General features: G+C 43.6%; 1 protein-coding gene across 1 annotated transcript; it reads left to right on the plus strand.

Annotated features, from left to right (window-relative positions):
- Positions 1 to 380: 380 nt before the first annotated feature.
- Positions 381 to 18,686, plus strand: LOC142803328 (neprilysin-1-like). Its single transcript, XM_075888446.1, has 5 exons — positions 381 to 691; positions 8,657 to 8,854; positions 12,681 to 12,913; positions 14,293 to 14,439; positions 18,277 to 18,686. The coding sequence occupies exons 1-5, from the start codon at positions 655 to 657 to the stop codon at positions 18,616 to 18,618; spliced, it is 957 nt and encodes a 318-aa protein (XP_075744561.1). The 5' UTR covers positions 381 to 654; the 3' UTR covers positions 18,619 to 18,686.
- The last annotated feature ends 871 nt before the right edge of the window (positions 18,687 to 19,557 follow it).

Raw genomic sequence — 19,557 nt, forward strand, 5'->3', positions numbered from 1 at the left:
CAGTTTGTAGAATATTGAACGCGTTATTCCAAGGTCACAGCTTAGGTACCTACCCACGGGAAGTTATTTTTCCGTCCAGTTCTTTTGTTCAAATTCACCTACACTTATTGCTAATAACATGCCATATACTTCACATGGCATAATATTGATGGTTATGCATTATTAGGTTTTTTGACGAAGCAAAACAATCACTTAAATTTCTATTTCTTTTCTTCGTGCAGCTCTACACTGTTCTTGGGGGTTTCCGTAGCTTAGAGATGATCTATACAAATCCCAGTTGTAGATTAGATCATGAAACATTACAGGTATGGTTTTGTACTGTAGACATTTAAAAGGAAAAGCCAATGACAATGTCATGAATGTGGTGCTGATACTGGATGACTTCTTTGTTCTTTACGTTTACCAGAGCAATGGGTGCGCTACTTGGCGACATACACCGATAACATCTACGATAGAGGGAGTTACATTGCCGTCCAGCAAAACGTATTCAGCTTACTAACGGATCTCTTCAAGGCAAAGTCCGTGGGTAAAAAAGGGATTCAGCACCTGGTCGCCTGGAGCGTCTTCAAGCAACTGGTGAACCACACGGTGTCACGTGCACTACCTACCGATTCCACCCCAAGAGATTTTTGCTACAAGCACGTTGGAAAGGCGATGCCATTCGCTATCACGAGCATCTACTTTCAGACAGGTTTGTTTACCCTTTTCGTGGAGTGCGTTCACATTGAAAAAAACTTTCATTGTATAGGGCTCCGTGTAAGACACCTCACAGAAAGTTGATTATTGCTGTCGCTTAGTTGGATCATGTTTCACGCAAAAAAACACTACCCGATTCAAATTATTTGAATCAAGGAAAATGTTTTGTGGTTGCGAGGCAAGTGAACCTCAAGAAAAAACTGTGGTCTATGAGTGAAAGCCCATGTGCTGCACATAGTTTGCCGACCTATGGTCCACTCTACTCCACTACGGGGAAAATGTCAGTCTTATTTCGGTTCACGCTCATATCACAGTCAACAGGCAGATATCCTGATGCGCTGGTGTGAATGCACCAGCTAAAGATTGATTGATCAGAGGCAGCAGGTACAAAGCAAAAGCATCCTGGTACAGGAGGGAGGGGGGTAGGTTTCTTCACTTTCGCGTGCAAACACTTTCATGAGAAGCCCCTCATGAATAAATGGTGTGTGGGTCATATTTTCTAATGAAAATGTCCTTGTGAAATTCAAAACAGTGGGAGTTTGTATAAAAGAGTGCTACAGCAAATGATGCCAAGTAGTACACAGACTATAACATATATATCAGTGTTAAAAAGCATCAAATATTTAGTTTAAATAGCTAATAATGAACAAAAAGAGACTAAGCTACACACCTGTAAACGAGACACACACACAGGCACGGACTTATAGCTGACCTTTATTTCACACAGTCGACCTATACGTACATTTTGCAAAAAGCATCACCGCTCATGCCCTTATCAGTAAAAAACCATCACGAGAATCCTCGCAGTCATACTGCGTCACTTGAAGAACGCTCATCGATAAATATCATTATGTTATACAAAAACACCAATGACTCACTGACACATTCAGTTCCCTTCTTCCTAATAGAGTATGCTTCGCAAGTTTCCCTTGCTGTATTATCGAGGCAGTGGCAAAACATCTGAACAACTTTGTGTTTCGGTTTGCACTTGCACTCTAAGAACTGGATGGGCAGGTGCCCGCCTGATATCTTCTGGTCTATTTATATGACTCTTTCAACAAGACAAAGAAATTTTATGGACCACGCCAACATTACACAGCATATATGAATTGGCATGTCTTTTCCACACCCATGTGCCCTGATTTCCCATGATCTCCTGTTGCCGCAGCAGTACAATGAAGGAGGTTTTGCTGTTATGCCCTCTCAGATGTTTTTGGCATGGCAACTGAAGCTGTTCAAAGGAACTTCAAATCGGTGTTAGTGGAGGTCGCAAGGGTAAAGGCGAAGGATGCAGCCATGTGCAGGTAGCTCAAAATGCACAAAGTGGCTACCCTTGTACACAGAAGCCAGGTTGACTACTTGAACGTTTTCTTTTCGGCTAAGACGCAGAAGCAGAACATTACCCTATCAGAAAAATTGCCATGGTGGATACTGGAAAACATGATGGGCGTAGTGGAAATAATAGTGGACATGCTGGAAATAATAGTGGGCATGGTGGAAATTATGATGGCTATGGTGGGACGTACTAGAAAATATGGTGGTTATGCCGGAGCATACTGGGTGGTATGGTGTACAGATGATGGGTAAAGTGGAAATGATGGTGGAAAGCAGAGGCTAGATAGTGGGCAATAATGGGACACTCTGCCCACCATTGCGATAATGCTGGGAAGCCCTAAGCATATGGTGGGTGGTGCTTATTATGGTGGGCCACATGGTGTACCAAGCTGAGAAGCTCTGTCCACCATCGCGATAATGCTGGGAAGCAGTAAGCAGATGATGGGTGGGCTTATAATGGCGGGCAATTTATACAGTGTACCAAGCTGGGATCTGTACACTACATGTTCTACCACCATGATTTCCACCAAAGGTTAGGCCTACCGACCAAGCCCGTACAATTGTGTTATCCGTGCTTCCGGGTTTCAGAATACACAATATCGACGATTAAGTATGACAATACAGCGCAGCCATGGCATCAATTAACCTAAATGAAGCATTTTGCATTGTGTATGGTGTCCGCTCAAGAAGCAACAAACATCGATGCGGCGCAAATAAAGCACTCCCAGAGAACGTAATTAAGTGTCTTCTCACCGACAGGCGCTGGTCGCACTCGCCGGAAGTTCTCCAGCTTTTGTACGAGAACTCAGACGTGGCAATTCGTATGCTTTGTGAACCAATATGATATGAACCAATACAATGTTTTCGGCACACTGCATTCGTTTTGGCCAAGCCGTTATGTAGTTGTTGCTTTAGCGAAAGAGCTACAGCATTGCGCTGTCGCGACCGCCCTCTACGATGCGCGAAAAGCATCCCGATACTCAATCAAATAAATTAGGCGGGCGTATCTATGGAATGAGCCTAGAAGCGTCATAAAGCGTGAGCAGATGTCGCCCTTTAGAACGAGCGCGAAACGGATATTAAACTTGGGAGACCCCGCCGGTAAACTGTTGCTGCTTCCCAGTCCACTTGTTTTTGTTTTTTTCTTGAAGTTGTGAATTGTAAAAAAATTAGCACTAGTGCCATTAACATAGTGCCAATCGTTACAGGCTGCAGTTGCTTGTGTTTAATAAATGTGCAATTTTTAGTAGCAGGTGTAGATCTTGTCTATGCTGTGTACACGAAAAACATAACTTAATTTGAACCTTAAGTTTGTATGCCAACTAAGTATTTAACACACAATCAACGTCGTGTTGGTGTGGCGCAGTGGTTAGCGTCTTTCACTGAGAATCCGCAGGTTGCACGTTCGATCTTCTGTGGCGCTTGGTTTTCTTTTTTATGGGACGGGTGTTTTTATACCGTTTTTATAGAATTCTTTTATATTTTTTGTGGCAGCTCGTCACGGTGATTCTGACGCCATTTCGCGCTCAAGCGAAGCCGGCACTGCAGCACCCACCATGCGCCATGGTGGGCGTTTCCCACCATTCACCCACTACATCAATCCACTATAATGGTGGGTGGTGGTTTACACCATGCCCACCATTCGTTTTTTTCCGATAGGGTACGCTTGATTTTACCGTGAGTGAACGGGGAACATGGCAAAATTAAGTAAGTAGGGTTTTTTTGCAAAAAGGTTTGGTTCCCCTTGTTTACCGACCCGTTTTAGGCGAGAGGTACTCTAGATATAATTGTGGTATTCCAGTCGAGTAACACCTATGGCAGCACCTTTTCAATCAACAAAGTTTTGTTGAAGACAGTTTCTACGTACAGACGCAGGACATCTGCTATGCGTCCTGCATCGCCGCTTCGTTATGCGGTATTTTTATCATGTTTTGACAGTGCGGTTCACGGAAGGGGTCGACCATGAGCAAGTTTTTGCTAGTGTATCAATATTGTTACGATTGGGTGACTTTATTGAAGGATGAATAGCAGATAGCCATGCCGTCACCGAGCTGCTTCGAAGACAGACCACTTCGTTTCCTTCTTCCTTTGTTTACACTTTGCCGCAACAGCGTAACACTCCCCTTTTCCCAGGCGAAGCTTTCTGGGCGAGTATCAGATGCTCCAAGAGTCACGAGGATGAGAGCGCTTTAGGCCACGTTCACGCTTGGTCTCGAAGAGAGCAAAAGGGGTGAACCTCTCCATAAACCAGATTGTTTAGCCACCCAAGCCACCTGAAAACCAAGCCATGTGGCCGGCGCTTTAAAATCGGTGCGAGACCGATTTTCCTGCCACGGAAAAGTGGATCCGGTTTCGGCTTCACGGCTTTGGCTGCGCTAGATCAAACCACGCGATCTGACCAGCTAGCCACAGGTTCAACATGGCGGCAAAGGCATCGGCGGTGACTCGCATCGGCTCAAATAGCAAAATACACTCGTGCAGGACGCCGAAGCTTTACGACCTGAACGAGGGCGCTTTCATTGAGACCCCAGTTTGGATTCCGATTGCCAAGAGCTCTGCGCGTAGACGGTGCAGCTGCAGCGAGTCGGCATGCCCCAACGTGTCTCGCTTTTATGTGCAGCTCGTCAACTTCGCCACCGCCGCTGCGCTCACTCGTATCGTTTCTGATTAAGTATCTCCCGAAACAACCTTTGAAAAGGTGCGAGCTGTTTCTTTTACGTAGTTTGCGTGGATAACTAGAATTCGGTATGAAATTTAGTGCTAAGGAAGCAGGCAAAACCAAAACAATTCTCACGGTAGCGGCGGCAGCGGCGCTAGGAGGGGGCCGAATGAATGTCGTCATCTTAGACGCGCGATGACGTAGTTTTCCGGCCGCTCTGGCGTTTTCGTTTTTTCACTTCTCAAGTGGGAACGCGCCCTTAGGCGGGCGACGTGATCAAGCTGTGTACGCCTATAAGAGTAGCCGAGAAATGCGAGAAGAGCGATGGAATACGTCACATCACTTAGGTGATCGACGATTACAAAAGGGCTGGTGTAACGAGCTAAAAACTCCTGGTACATGCCGCGCTTGAGAAAGGGTGTCCACAGCCTTTTTTGTACGGCACAATCTCGTGTCTTCAGTCATAGGTGAACTTGGAGCAATCCTCTGATGTCAATGAACAAGGCAGAGCCAGGTGACGTGCTTCCTCTGTGCAGTGAAGAGTCGGGGCCCTAGAAGAGCCCACAAGAGCATGAAAAAGCAGAATGGCGTCTCTGACACCACTTCGTTTTCTTCTTCCTTCGTCCACACGCTTGCGCTTCAGCATAACAATATGTTATGCATAACAAATCCAGCATAACAAATCCCTTGTCTTTTAAAGAAAGCGCAAATCTTCTAAGTATGGCGACGCCATTGCGGATGGCCTTCGCCTTTTTCAACACCATGGCAAACGGTTATTTTTCACTCATAACAAAAGCTGACTGGAATCAGTGCTTAGGCATAGCTTTCACCTGATTTGCCGGCAACTTTTGACAGAAATATAATCCGATGACCCAAAAGAGGTCGTAGCCACATGATTACAGCCATTCAAAAACACTGAGACGGGTCACCTTGTCCCAGTGGGTCATCTCGGCATTGAAGAAGCCTCGCGTTTACGCTGTACAGCGAAGCTTTGAAGTTCAGTAGAGTTGCTTGTTGGGCATGTTGGTACATACTTAGTAAACTTCGAAGGCCACAAAACGTCAATATCAGAAAAAGTAGAGCAGTAGAAACAAACACAGAGAGCAGAGACGTGGCAATAATAACCGATGTTTTTTTTTCGGAAATAATTTTGCCTCCCAAGTCCGGACAATGCACGAGCAGATAACAAACCAAAAAACTAAAACACCAAGCAAGCCAGTCTAAGCAAACAACCTGTGTGCTAGAAAAAAACATTTTTTCCTGGTGAGATAAACTGAAGCTGCAATAGCACATTTGTTAGTACCCAGTTTTCAGATATGAAATGCCTCAATATTCACCCGTTCACGCTAAGTCTTAGCTTTATCTAAAATTGTTACTTCATCAAAGAGAAGCGTACAACCACACGATTGCAGTGCGGCGGCAAATTATCACCAGTGCCGGAGGAGTAGATATTCATGCTGCTTTTTCCGATTTAGATGTTTTGTGGCTTTTGTATAATACTGCAGCTTTGCAGCACAGATGATTAGGTCAAGAGAAGCTGGTTTCTCGCCATGCGTGCCAACTGCAGTTCTGAAAGTAAGCAGGTAATGCAGAAGAGAGTCAAGGCCAAAAGCTCAAACGGCGCTTCTCAACGAAAGGTGGATAAGAGAAGTTAAGTTCTAACTTATATGCACAAACGTCATACCACCTAAAAATATTGAAAAGTGACATAGAGTTGAAGTCGTGCTTTCGGCTCCTAAGAAGCTTGCAGGGCTATGTGTGTGCATAGGTGACCACTAAACCAGGGCACAAGGATGGGGAAAAAGGCAGGTGAATTGATTTACGCAGTGCAATGCTGGCGTGGTCTATGGCATTCCTTTTTCATGTGTAAAGAGTCATCTAGAGTAAACAGAAAGATGTGTGAACGTGCGCAAGCATGAACATGAAAAGTAAGTAAGAAACAATACAAGCGGGCACCCGCCCATCCAGTGCTTGGAGCGCAAGTGCGAACCAAAACAGAAAGATGTTAAGATATCGAGCCACTTCCGTGATAATACAACAAGGGAAATTTGCGAAGCATACTACATTCGAAAGAAGGGAAAGGAATGTGTGAGGGACTCATCAGTGTAGTTGCATAACATATAGATAAGATTTATTGATGAGCGTTATTTTGGAGACACATTATGATTGTGAAGATATTTGTGATGGTACCTTACTGAGAACAGCTTGCGTGGTGATGCTTTCTGTGAAATGTACTTATAGGGCAACCTATAATGACACATACACAGTCTGCGCCTGTGTGAGCGTCTCGTCCGGTTTTGCTAACATGCACCAACTCATTGAGCAACAGTTTCTTCAAGAGCTAACTGTATGGTCAAACACTCGAGAGTTCACCCGCTCACAATTACCTATATCTAGTCGTTAGCCTGAGTCTCGCTGAGTCCGAGTGAGTACAGTTTTGGTTTAAGATTGAGCCATAGTGACTAGTCACGCTGAGAAAATGTTTATTGGGTCTTAGTGCGAGTGAGTACGGGTAAGCAAAACTTCCGGTAGTATTGACTCCGGGTGTGTATGAAGAGAAAATTGATTTTATCGGTGAGTGCGAGCGAGCCGAACATTTTTGCCACAGTAAGACTTGCTGCCTGACATCTCTATGAACATTTGCTGGCATGTTTCATTTTCTTTTTTAATATTTTAAAAACAACACTCTCAGCATCATATAAATGATTCGCAATAGTGATTTCCAAAATTTTGTGTTTGTTGCAGTAGGCTTCTAAACGACGCTTGCAACTGCACCGAGATTATATGCTGAGATGTTGAAAACGTCCTGTTCAAAGTATACGATTCCAACCTCTTCAAGGCACCGGCAGCCTTCTTATGGCTTTTCAGTCTTTCACCGCAGTTTCTTCCTTTGTTAAGAAAAGTAATAACATCGATTAATGTTGTGGCCTGTTGGACTGTTATTTCAAAGGTGCTGTTTCGATCGTTAATTACTGGAATATCAACATGCTCATTGCGTAATACGGACAACATGAAGTGCTTCCATTTCTTGCCTAATAATTACTCTAAGAATATGAGCATTGCCTAATGTTAACGTCCCATCTTCGTCATCAAGTTCAAGCAAAGCTAGCACTTGTCCCTGTGGCAACTCTTATGCAATCACGACTTTCTCATATCTGCAGACATTCTCATATTCTGCAGACATTCTCATATTCATTACTACGGCACTGCTTCAACCCATTCATTCTTTCAAAATTTGCAGCAACATAAAAAATTAACAAAAAATATTTTTGTTTCTGATAACAGGCTTTGCCACGCAATGATAAATCAATCTTCAATGAAGATACATGTTTAAAATTCTCGTCTCATTGATTTGACGACAAGTGTTTTATTATTAGCGGTGAAAATGATTAGTTTCACTTTCGAATACCCCCCCCCCCCCAAAAAAAGTAGCGAGGGTGCCGTGATAGATTTCAGGAACTTATGCCGTATTTTCACCACACTGGCCCTAGTAAATTTCCCGCAATTTAGTAAAAAAGGTTCTGGCCTGCTCACGAAAAGATCTCCTTCACTCTTGACTATTAGGAACATTGTAGGCTCTAGTGACTGTCGTCAAAATCTCCTATGTCACGATGAATGGTCTGCAAACTTCGATGTCGTCTTCAATAGTTTATATTGTGTTTTCTCGCTCAGAAAGCTTCTTCTTGTAGTAAAAAAGACAGTTATCTAGCGTCCACGATTTGTTTTTCAATACTAGAAAGCCAATTTTTCTTTTCAGTGCCTTAAGTCGCTAGAAATACATGGAAATAGGAATAATGCTGCATCTCTCATTATTCCTGATTCAATTTTCCGCAAGGAACAGAAGAAGCCGTTTGCTAAAGAAAAAAAACCATCTAAGCATATTTGTTGAATGTGAAAAATATGCTGTAGAAAACCTACAATAAAATGCACCTTGCTTTTGTTATTCGCTCAATTTTTCACCTGCAGTAGTTCAACCACACGAGATCGAAGGGGTGCGAAGAATGGTGTCCGATGTCCGTAACGCATTCCGCGAGACATTCGCGTCATCAAGTTGGGTCACCGCAGAAGATAGAAACATTTCCATTCAAAAGCTAGACAAGCTAATGGCTTTCGTTGGAAGTCCAGGACGGTATCTTGAAGCCTCCTTTGTGGAAGATATCTACAGTGAGTACCCAATTTATCTTTGTAAAATGAAGATATTGATTATGGAGGTGTGACATTATTGGGAGGGGAAATGATGTTATTTTTGCAGATCACGCAGGTGCAGCATCTGTATGCTTAAGCTGTAGCACTGCTTGAACGAACACGTTTACCGGATAACAATATAGGTGTGTAGCCACAGCCACCTGTTAAAGTTTCATTACTTTTTCGCTGCGTTTACTGGTGAAGACAAATGGTGCATACGCTTAGTGGTCCCCAAGTGAAAAAATATGTGCGAAGCCTTTTTATGTTGTATCCACGTTGTTATGACTTCAGAAATTTGATCAATGATGGAGCCTGTTATGGCGGCAATTGGTTGAAATTCGCTCCATATTGGTTATCCTCTTCTACTTAGGCCACAACTTCATCCGCTGCTTTCCTCGCACAGCGCATACGTCGATCCGTCCGCCATTTGAGAAAATAACTGTGACGCGTCGGAAAACAAAAACAGAAGGAGAAAAATAGAAGAAAGAAAAAGCATAACAGACATTGTTGAAGAAAAATTTCTTCGTGAGGAGGGTTTCAAGAATTCACACCCACGATTTGATCGTGGGTATCGTAACAACTCGGCTATCCAGACATGCTTGCAGATCATAAAATATACATCGTTACAAGACATTAGCAAATCGGAGGGATGGTAAGCAGGGGTCATATGAAGACAGGGCGTAAGAGAGAGAAAACATAGGAGGTATCAAGCTAAACATCGCATAAAAAACAAGAAGAAGCCAGAAATGAGGCGAGTAGAGAAAGAAAGCCGGGAAGAAAGGTGGTGGCAACGACGCATAAGAAATGTTGAAAACCTAATAAAAAAGGCAGAACATTACACAAAAAGGAAGAGGAAGGAAAATAAAAGAAAAGATGAGTAAAATATATAGAGTAAAACAGACCACCTTTTTGGTTCCCCGTTCGTTTAGGCTTGGTATCAACATTGCGAAGCTGACATGAATGTTTGTTTGTGCTAGTGCTTATTGAATGATATTGAATAAACTGAGGCGTCAGTTTAAGTAGGTGTTATACAACGCCCTAACACAATTTTCAGGAAAGTGCTGATTTTTAGTGGAGCAAAGGAAACGATAAAAGTTTATACGATTTTCGAGAGCAAAACGTGCCGTGCTGTCTGGCTGGCATCTTGACTCCAGCAATCAAGATATGTCGAATACTCATAAGGCCTGCAGTGACCATTTTCAATAATATATCTTGTGTACAAAATATTCCTCGTGCTCATAACTATTCTCCTAAGCTACGCGTTGGGCGAGAACCGAAAAAAAGAGAGGGTGGTGAATGAATGAATCGGGTGCATCTGGCTGGCATTCAAAAAATAGACGAGGTGCTTTTCAACGTCTAGTTCCAGCAGTCAGGTTTGTCAAATAGCTCCCATGCGCACGTGTCTCTGCTGTAGCTCAGCCTGAATCCTAAACGCTTGTACCACGGTTCATTCTGACTAACTCTGTCTCATGGGCACAGACTTCCAATGAATGCAATTTAGAAAGTGTCCTACCAATTTTAACTGCCCACTTGCCGTAGCATGTGAATTCCAATCATGAATTGGGCAGTATAGAGCATTCGCTACCCAGTATGACGTCCATAATTTGCCATTGATAATATATGTGCGTAGCTTGCGCCGCACTGAAGTTTTTGTGGGGTTTACCACTCCATGGTACGAAATAAAATGTGTATAAGGGCTGTATGTTGGACCTCTACCGAGAGTCGGCATCACTTGCTGGGAACGAATTCTGTTGCGCAATGTTTGTTTTACGAAGGCTTGCTCTCAATCTATGGGAAGTCGCTCCCTGTTATTTAACTACTCCAACACCAAAATCTTGTAAATTCTTCACTCACCTGTTCATCAAAGCGTGAGTTGGTGAGCTAAAATAATATCATGTCGTCACAGACAAGCACCCCACTCTTAAGGCAACTAAAAGGGTTGATGATTCACTTGTTGTTGCAATGTAGTTCACAATCGCCTTTGCTTGGCGTCTCCTTTTTTGTTGTTAGATAACTGTTGAAAGTAAATGATAGCTGTTCAAATAGAATATTGGTTTTACTTAATTGGTTATGACTCGCATTAAAAAATAAATAATTAGATATCACCCTCTGCGCACGTTTCTGCAGAGCCTCTGTGTTATCTACGCCGCAGCAACAATGCTACACGCTGTCTTGGGTTGGCAATAAAACAAAGTGGCACCGTGTCGACAGTCTAGGTATACGCCAACAGCTCTGGCTGCAAAAACACGTTGCCTGGCTCGACACACGATGATGATTTCACTGCCTAGACGCGCGTTGTTATGCTTGCCCGCTGCTGTGTACAATCAAATAAACAATTGTTTGCTTTTATTCTAAGATTAGTTCTTCCCTAGACTCAACATTTCACGTAATATTATACCGAATCTAACCAAGGACAGAAGCACAATTGATGGGACTGGTGCAAACGTTCAGACGGTTACTTTCTCAGTTCAAAAACATTTTTCAGGAGATGCAGCAGTCCTCTAAATCATTACATCACATCGCATTATCATCGCATCACAATATGTTCCACAGACACGTCATCATTCCTACAAAAAGATACTTTTGCCGAGCACCTCCACTAATGTACAGTCAGTTTGCACGTCCAGTATACAATCAGATTCGGATAGCCTAATGGGCAGAATAGTACTGTAAACTTTCGCTTCTAGTCTTACCATCCTTGTACAAGCATGCTGTCTGCATGAAAGCTTTCAATCGAGAGTACCGCAGAGCGAATTGCCTATAATTTGGCGCATTATGGCATGAGGAGCTATCAGAGCATCGCCGCTATGCATTTATCTATACACACTGACCAGCGCATCTGTGTTGAAATAAAATTCACTGATTGGTGATCTCACCTTGGACATCATAAGAGTGAAAAAAATTGCTTGGGACGAAAGTCAGAGCGGAGCCAGAATGGTGTGTCTCCTTGTTGTTTTTTACGCGTTATGGTGGTCTAGGGGCTAAGGCACTCGGATGCCGAGCTGCGAATTGCGGGATCGAATCCCAGCTGTGGCATCCTCTTTTGCGTGAATGAATGGGGCATGTATGCTTTGATATAGGTGCACATGAAAGAAATCCAGCTGGTCAAAATTTCCGGAGTCCTCCACTATGCCATCTGTCATTTCATATTGTGGTTTTTGGAAGTTGAACCCTAGGAATTATATCCTGTTTTTTTTTTTCGTCTTGACAGCATTGCGATACATACAGCAAATGAAGTTTTCGGTTGTTGGCTAGCAAGCACCTTTTTAGACGGATAATCGTGCCTTATGTGCAGTCTGCCATTAACTCACCGTTTTACGAGGACTGCAGCTCTCTGTTACTCTGCTTTGCTTTCCTTTTTCCTTCTAGCGCTGTATTCATAGTTCTGGCGTAAATCGCTTCGCGTTGCACAACACCCAATGGCGTTCAAAGCAGTGTCCTTTTTTAATACAAAATGGACGTCCGTGACTCTTTCTCGAAGCGCCGCTTTTCTATCGCGTATGTACACCTGGATTCTTTTTCTTTCTTTCATAACGCGACCGTTTTCGCCCCAAGCACCCATGTCGCACACTTGGTGGCACAATTATCAATAATCTAATTGCTACCTGAGCTTCAGTGTTTGACGTGCTTTTATCTGCCTAAGAACTCCTTCAGACGGCCAGGATGTAACAAATCTTTGACGATTTTCGTATAGCACAGTGCCGACTTCGATATAAGGTGACCTTTCTTTGTTGAGTGCAAGTTTCTTATTCAAAAACTGCGCTAGAGTGCCAGATATCACTTTATATTTCTTTAAATTCGACAGGAACGCTTCCTGACGTACCGCGCTACCGTCTCTTTCCCTCCTGGACCAAGGCACTATCAATTTCAACTCATCAAAGATGGGCCGACCAGACAACGTATGTGTACGACGACTCGGTTGTGGGTGCCTTTTACGATGGTGGCATCAACACATTTTTTCTACCAACAGCCACTATGCAACGCCCTTTATATTATCACGATGCTCCTGATGCTCTCAATTATGGCAGCCTCGGAACGGTAAGCGTTTGTCGAAGACAGACCACAAGCGTATTCACCAGCACTATGATAATCAGCGTAAAGGTTACTTGATGCAGCTGGGTTACTGATTACTCTGATTTCATTGACTCTGTTATGTAAACAAACGTGTTTTGGAGCGTAAACTGCGTCATGCACATAAGTGTATATAGGTGCTTGTTTCAGGCGTATAGCTGACGGGTCAATAATTCAGTTTGCTATTAAAGCTCTATGTACCTAGTTTACGCCAGAGGTGGCTTCTCTGGACTTTTTCAGTGCAGTGCGGCGCTATGTGCTTTTATTCTAGCGCCCTCCTGCTAATTCGAACAGTTTCATAGTTTCATTCGAATTTGAATTTACGAGTTTTAATGTATTTCGGGTCTCAGAAGTCCCCAAACAAATGAAAAGAGTCATTTGTGCGAGCATATGTGGCTTAACAAGCAGGACGTCAAATTCTGTCATCAAGTTTCAGTGGGCTTGAAATAAAAAAAAATGGCTTTTTTTCTGCCACTCACTATTTCTCTCACTTACTAAGTAAAAAAAAACGGAAAGAATCTCTTATTCGGCAGTGTGGTTTTCAGTGAAACAGCTTAGGCAGTTTATACCGAATACTGTGCTTACTCGCCTCCCTTTACCCGCGCCGGTGTCACCCACGACTTCGGACAAGCTTTGTTATCTTGACTCGCAGCTCCGCAAACATGCCACCGTTTTGGCGTCCATCGCTGTGGGGATTTTTGAAAACCCGTTCAATGAAAATTGAGCAGTTTTGGATTAGTCGCTGGCGTAGGGTAAATATTGCGTGATGTCTCACTTTACGCCGCCAGGGTCGTACTGGTTAGACGCTTCCGCACTCCACTGTTTCCTAGGTATGATGCATGAGCACCGTTGTTGGTTTTAGAAGCTAGGAGAAACGAATGACTTTTGCGGTAGAAAGAAACAATATAACAGAAAGACAATTTCAGTAAACGCACCACCAAGATTAGTATTTCTATCTGAATACTAGATAAAGGGCTCCCATTTGTTTTTAGCAATGTGGCCGGGTGTATCAGGTGAGCGTTTAGTTTCCTGTTATGAGAAGGGGTGACATTTGTTTAAAACGAGTGAATATCCAAGACGAATATGCTGCAGAAATAGGGAACTTTAGTTTTCTTGCCTGATAGGAACCCTCGTACGATTCGCTTATAATTCAGGCGTACAAAATACTGAAATGGCCATGCCTACAGTGCTAGGAATGGCGCAGCTCATACACCAACCAGAATAAAAATTCTTCAGAATGAGACGCTGGTTTATGGTTTTGCTGCGTGTATTCTACGCACGGTCATGTTGCTTTTGAAGTTCCACTACGGCCACGCTGACCTTGGACAAATGTTTCACGCTTGCAGATAGCAGGCCATGAAATAATGCACGCATACGACGTCAGTGGCATAAACGTAGACGACAAGAACAAACCACGATCATGGCCAACGCGCAGGTACATGGAAGGATATACGAAGAGAACGCTGTGTCTACGGGCATCCCATCGAGCTGCCGTAAGTAGACGCGTCGCAGCTGTCGTCCATCGGTGACGTCATGTTGCTGACCCGTTAGAACGCCATCTCCGCAGCGAATCTTGTATTTAGTTCCACTGATGGATGCATGAATGGGGGCATGAGGGAATTCAGAGAGAACGGTATCTAGAGAGAAAGCCAGCTGTGGCGTGACTGGTCTGCGCTTCCATGCACATTGTCGCTGCAAACAATCAATCTACGCACATTCTATTACAAACAGTAAAGTTAATGTATTGTTTATTCTACATCAGAAGTGAGCAAATCGCTTGGAAAGAGACCTCCAATAAATATACAGTATTACGGATGGAGAGAGATGCAAACCAGAAGCAGAGAGGTTAACCGTTTTGTACTTGCTTTTCTATGCTACCTTTGGGCAGAGGTAAAATTGAGGAAATAGAAAAATAAGGAGGATGGAGATGTGTCATGTCAGTACTTTCGACATGACAAGGTTTACTCATGTGATAGCATACTTTACCTGAGGGGTCGGTAACATGGCGTTTGCAGGGTGCTAGTGCTCTGCTCAGTAAGTTTTTTTTGCAGTTTGTTTCAAATGTCTACAAAAACTTTGCAGCTCATTATTTTAATTATATTATGTTTGTTAAATAGATGCGAAACAGCCAGAATTGTCTGAGGAGAAATTTTATTCAAAAATAAAATTGGAAAGTGTCATCAGAATTTTTGTTAATGCAAACCTAATCTCAACGCACGAAAATGGAGTCATGGTGATAGGTTGAGTGTGGTGGGGTTCAAGTATATTGGACAAGAATGAAGTAACAACAGGTAAGTCATACTTCATCGGGGAATGTCAAGAGCAGATGGTTTTGTACGAAAAGAATAAAAATATGTGCACTAAGCTCTACGCATACTCCTAAAGATTCCAGCTAGATATGTTGAGTAACTTGCCCCTTGAAACTCGGCTGTGCTACTTGCTCTGCACCGCTTGCGGTGTATCAACAGCCTCACTGGCAACAGAAAATTGAGTTTAGTTGACGCCACCAGGCTAGGATACGCGACGAAAATCGAGCCGATGACACCGAACGCAAGAGCACTGTCCGCCACAGTCTCCAGTACTGTGAAAGTGACTGTTGCAGAACTGATTGCAAATAACGCATAGTGCTCCTCAGGAGCCTTAATCCGATGCGTACAGCAGTTGGTCAGACGTTTTTTGCGTACCCGTGCGGCACGTGTCATCTTTACTGCGTTACCAGAAACACTTCAGTCATCCCTGACGTGCTTGGCCTACTGGAGCTTGGCTGTGTGAAGGTGAAGATGCAGCTAATGCTACTGCACGGAACGGGTGGAGTCTCATTCCTTAAGAAAGTTGTGACCCCGTTCTTCACCACCAAGCCACGTATAAATCTGCTAACTTATCGCTAACTGGAGCTCGCCCCCGCCCCCCTTCCCGAAAATTGCGAAAAAATGCCGGGTTTTACGATGACTTCTCTTCGCGTGCATAAGGCGTCTGTTCACCCACGGCGAACACCGTGAAGGGCCCTTTGATGATTTTCATAAGTCGAGAGAGAGCACTGAAAATATACCGAAACGAAAGTAACACCTTCTCTAATATTTTCTTATAATAGCGGGAACACAGCATTTTTCTTTCAACAGCAACATCGCGTTGCGAAAAACCTTGTTAATGAGATTTCCGGATGATCTTGGACCTTTAAGCTGCCGAAACGCTGATATTTCAAGCACGAGCAAAGAAAGATTCATAGCGAACATCGTGATGGTCGTGTTGCTGGACACTGCGGAAAGGTTAGTGACGCGGCTTGTACTACTAACTTGACATTACAAAGTAGCTTCACCTATTCGCAGTTTTAAAGATTCTCAGTGTAATTCCGTTCGAAATTATTATTCCGTGGAAACTCTTGTAGGTAAACAATTAAAATGCATTTTATGCTATGCTATACTTTATGCTGATTTCGGGATTTATTGAAAATTTGTGCATGATATCTTCTGAGTAGTTTGGTTTATCGGGAGTTAAAAGTACGCATATTGATAACTTGACACCGCAGCCAGACTGGGATATATTTACAGGACACACGTGCCAGCTAATTAGGAAAGAACGAGTACGAGAGCGTTTCAACCCTCGACCAACAGAAAGGGAATACGAGAAGAGAGGGATCATGATTATTACAACAAAATACTCATAATAATATTCGGCAATATTATCAATATTATCACCTGCTCGAATCCGCTCGCTACATAGCTAAGGCGCCTTCTATGTTGTTCCACTAATCAACTCAATCCTGTACTTTCTGCTACCACTTAGGCTCAGCAGAAAACAGCGCTTTGCGGCATGTGGCGAGACCGCGAGTTGTTAAAGATATATGTCAACTCGGACAGGTAGTAACTATGGAGCAGAATCATGGACGCCAAACAATTAGAAGAATAAGGATACTATGGAGCATGTATATGACAGACATTCTCGAATCGTTAAAGTGACCCTGCGAAACTTCTTCAAGTAGCCATGGCATGACACTACTAAAGGAGCTTATTGCTTCCTAAATACACCACTGCAGAATTTTTGTAGAAAATGTTTCTTGCGAGTACAGTTATAAAGATTGATCGCACACTGCTTAGGCTCTCGCGATGTCCTTTGACACCGTTGTCGTAGCTTCTAGTTAGAGCGAAGCACAGGTGCCTCATATACCGTGGATTTGGTGTTCACGGGGAATATTGGTTTAAATAGACCCTGCCCTGTCCGTTCATTTTTCTTTCCAGCTTTGATTAATATCTCCGTCCGTCTATTTATCCATCTGTGTGTCCTTCCACGCATCTCTTCTTGCATCCTTCCAGCGGTGCTTTCTTCTATCCGTGCGTCCGTCCATGCTTTCTTGCGTATGTACTTCTTTCCGTGCATCCGTTCATCCATCAGTTAGATTGTGCGTCCGGTCATCTGTCTCACCTTTATACAATAGTCGGTGGCTTCAGCGTAGACGCGATGAACCGTAGCACCTGGATTCGCTCCATCACGAGCATTCACCTCACGGATATGCAGCAATATTTTTTTTTTCTTTTTGCTTCGAGTGAACAGGTTTCGAGTGCCATCGCACGCGCACGCGTGGATATGTGGCAACCTACCATGGCGGCCGCTGTAACTCTCGAGCACGCCATGCTCAGGTCGACCAATGGCGTAGAACCTGAGTGTAAGACGCAATATGTTTTTTATTATGTAAGATAGTTTCTCGAGGAGATAAAGCACTTTTAGGTGACCTTGATAGTTTATTGTAAATTCCAGGCAGGGTGCTGTGGTGATTTATTTCGCTCAAGTGTTCTCGGCAGCCGCGACTACCGATCAGCAGCGTTTTCTGATGATTTAAAATGTGTCAGCAACTATGACTCAATACGGAGGTAAAACATGAATTACCGGTAATTATTTTCGGTGCTGAAAGCTGGAGGCTTACAAAGGAGGCTCAACCTAAATTGATAATGACACTGGAAGCTATATGGAAACGAATCGAAGTAAAGCGCCTTAATTACATCGCACAGAAACATCTGGCTGAAGGATTTACTGGCTACTGCACCTTACTGGGCCTGATCGAGGGTTGCGAAGTGGCTTCCAAACTACGGTTCATAGAAGCACGCCTCCCACGAAAGCGAATACTGTTCGTGTTTAACTTTTTTTTTAAATGGAATGCCTGAGGCCCTGTAGGAACCTGGCAGATCTCTTCCTCTAGAACGTAACGCATTTTTATCGCGGAGGCAGTATCGGCTACATGAATGAGTCATAGAATGATCGCTATAAGTTTGCCACCACACCGTCGTGGTTATGAAAATGCTGTACCTAACAGGCTGTACAATGATTACAATTTGCAGTTACGACGAAGGCCCCGACAAGCGCAGATCAGTGACTTCGTCGACTCCGAAAACTTGGCTGACCTCGCGGGCATTCGTGCAACCTACAAGGCGTACTCTTCGTTGCCTTATAATCGGCGGAGTCTGACGTTGGCGGGACTCAACATATCGGCGGACCGCCTCTTTTTCGTTGGACACTGCATCAAGTTGTGCGCGCAGTATAGCCAACTAACGGCTCAATATGCACCGTTTCGCTCTAGATGTATCGTGCCCTTGATGAACATGCCTGAATTCTCCCGTGCGTTTGGGTGCAGAACAGGACAGCCAACGAACCCCCAGAATAAGTGCATCTTCTGGGAATAAAGCAATCTGCTACACTTTTATTGTGTATCTTTTTGTAAGCGTGAGCCGTACCATGTATATTCAGAGCGGTAGTGTTAGCTATCTACAACCTAGAACGAGCTAAAATTAATGTGCTTGTTAATGACCTACATGACAGTAATAACACTCATTTTTGCAACATTTCGCTAGATCATATGCGTTGTCGAAACCAAAATAACACGAAGCCTTCCGCTAGTAGCTTTCACATTCCCTTTACTTTGAGCGAAACCTTAAGATGTGGCTTTATGCCCTTGTGCATTTGAGTAATTCTGTGTATATTGCGGCATTGCATGGCGCGTCAGCTCGGGAAAGGTGACAGTTCCACCTGCATGAAAAATGACTCAAATGAATTCTTTAGATACTCGACGAAGCAACAAAGATTCCATTGTCCGTCTTAAGCTCAGTGGCAGAATCCCTTTTTCTCTCCGACACACCGGCGCCTCCATGGATGCATCCGTAATAGCTCCGCATGCATGCATGTGCAGGTGTCGGCATCTTCTCACAGACTTTTTCCTCGTCATTCTCAGTACGTTTCCCAGTTTTCACCCCCATATTTGACGGAGAGCTTCTAGGAATCAGGTTAGCACCAAAAAAGTTCCAGTACGTGATTGAGCAGTTGTTGTAGTTGCTAATTCACTTTTCTTGTGTAGATCCATAACTTTCAACTTTGTGTTTCGAGTCATTCATTTGGAATGCTTTCCTTTCTTCAATCTCTAAAAACTTCAGTGCACAGCGGTTGGTATTCGTGCCTTGTTATTGCGTCATATATGTAAATTTGATGGCTGACGCACTCGCGCGGTGCACCCTAGATGGTCCTGTGTTATCTATTGTAGCTTACACCATTTTTGTTTCTGAACCCCGCTTTCATATATATCATTCACTTCAAGATGCATAAAAATTGGGTTTCTAGATCTAAAGCGC

This window comes from Rhipicephalus microplus, chromosome 3, assembly GCF_043290135.1.
Source record: "Rhipicephalus microplus isolate Deutch F79 chromosome 3, USDA_Rmic, whole genome shotgun sequence".
Classification (NCBI taxonomy): Eukaryota; Metazoa; Arthropoda; class Arachnida; order Ixodida; family Ixodidae; genus Rhipicephalus; species Rhipicephalus microplus.

Bases quoted from the DNA above. Each gene is read 5' to 3' on its own strand.
- LOC142803328 (XM_075888446.1), top strand. From the start codon at position 655: ATGCCATTCGCTATCACGAGCATCTACTTTCAGACAG. The intron at 692-8,656 runs GTTTGTTTACCC...TTTCACCTGCAG, and splicing joins GAGCATCTACTTTCAGACAG to TAGTTCAACCACACGAGATC. The intron at 12,914-14,292 runs GTAAGCGTTTGT...TCACGCTTGCAG, and splicing joins ATTATGGCAGCCTCGGAACG to ATAGCAGGCCATGAAATAAT.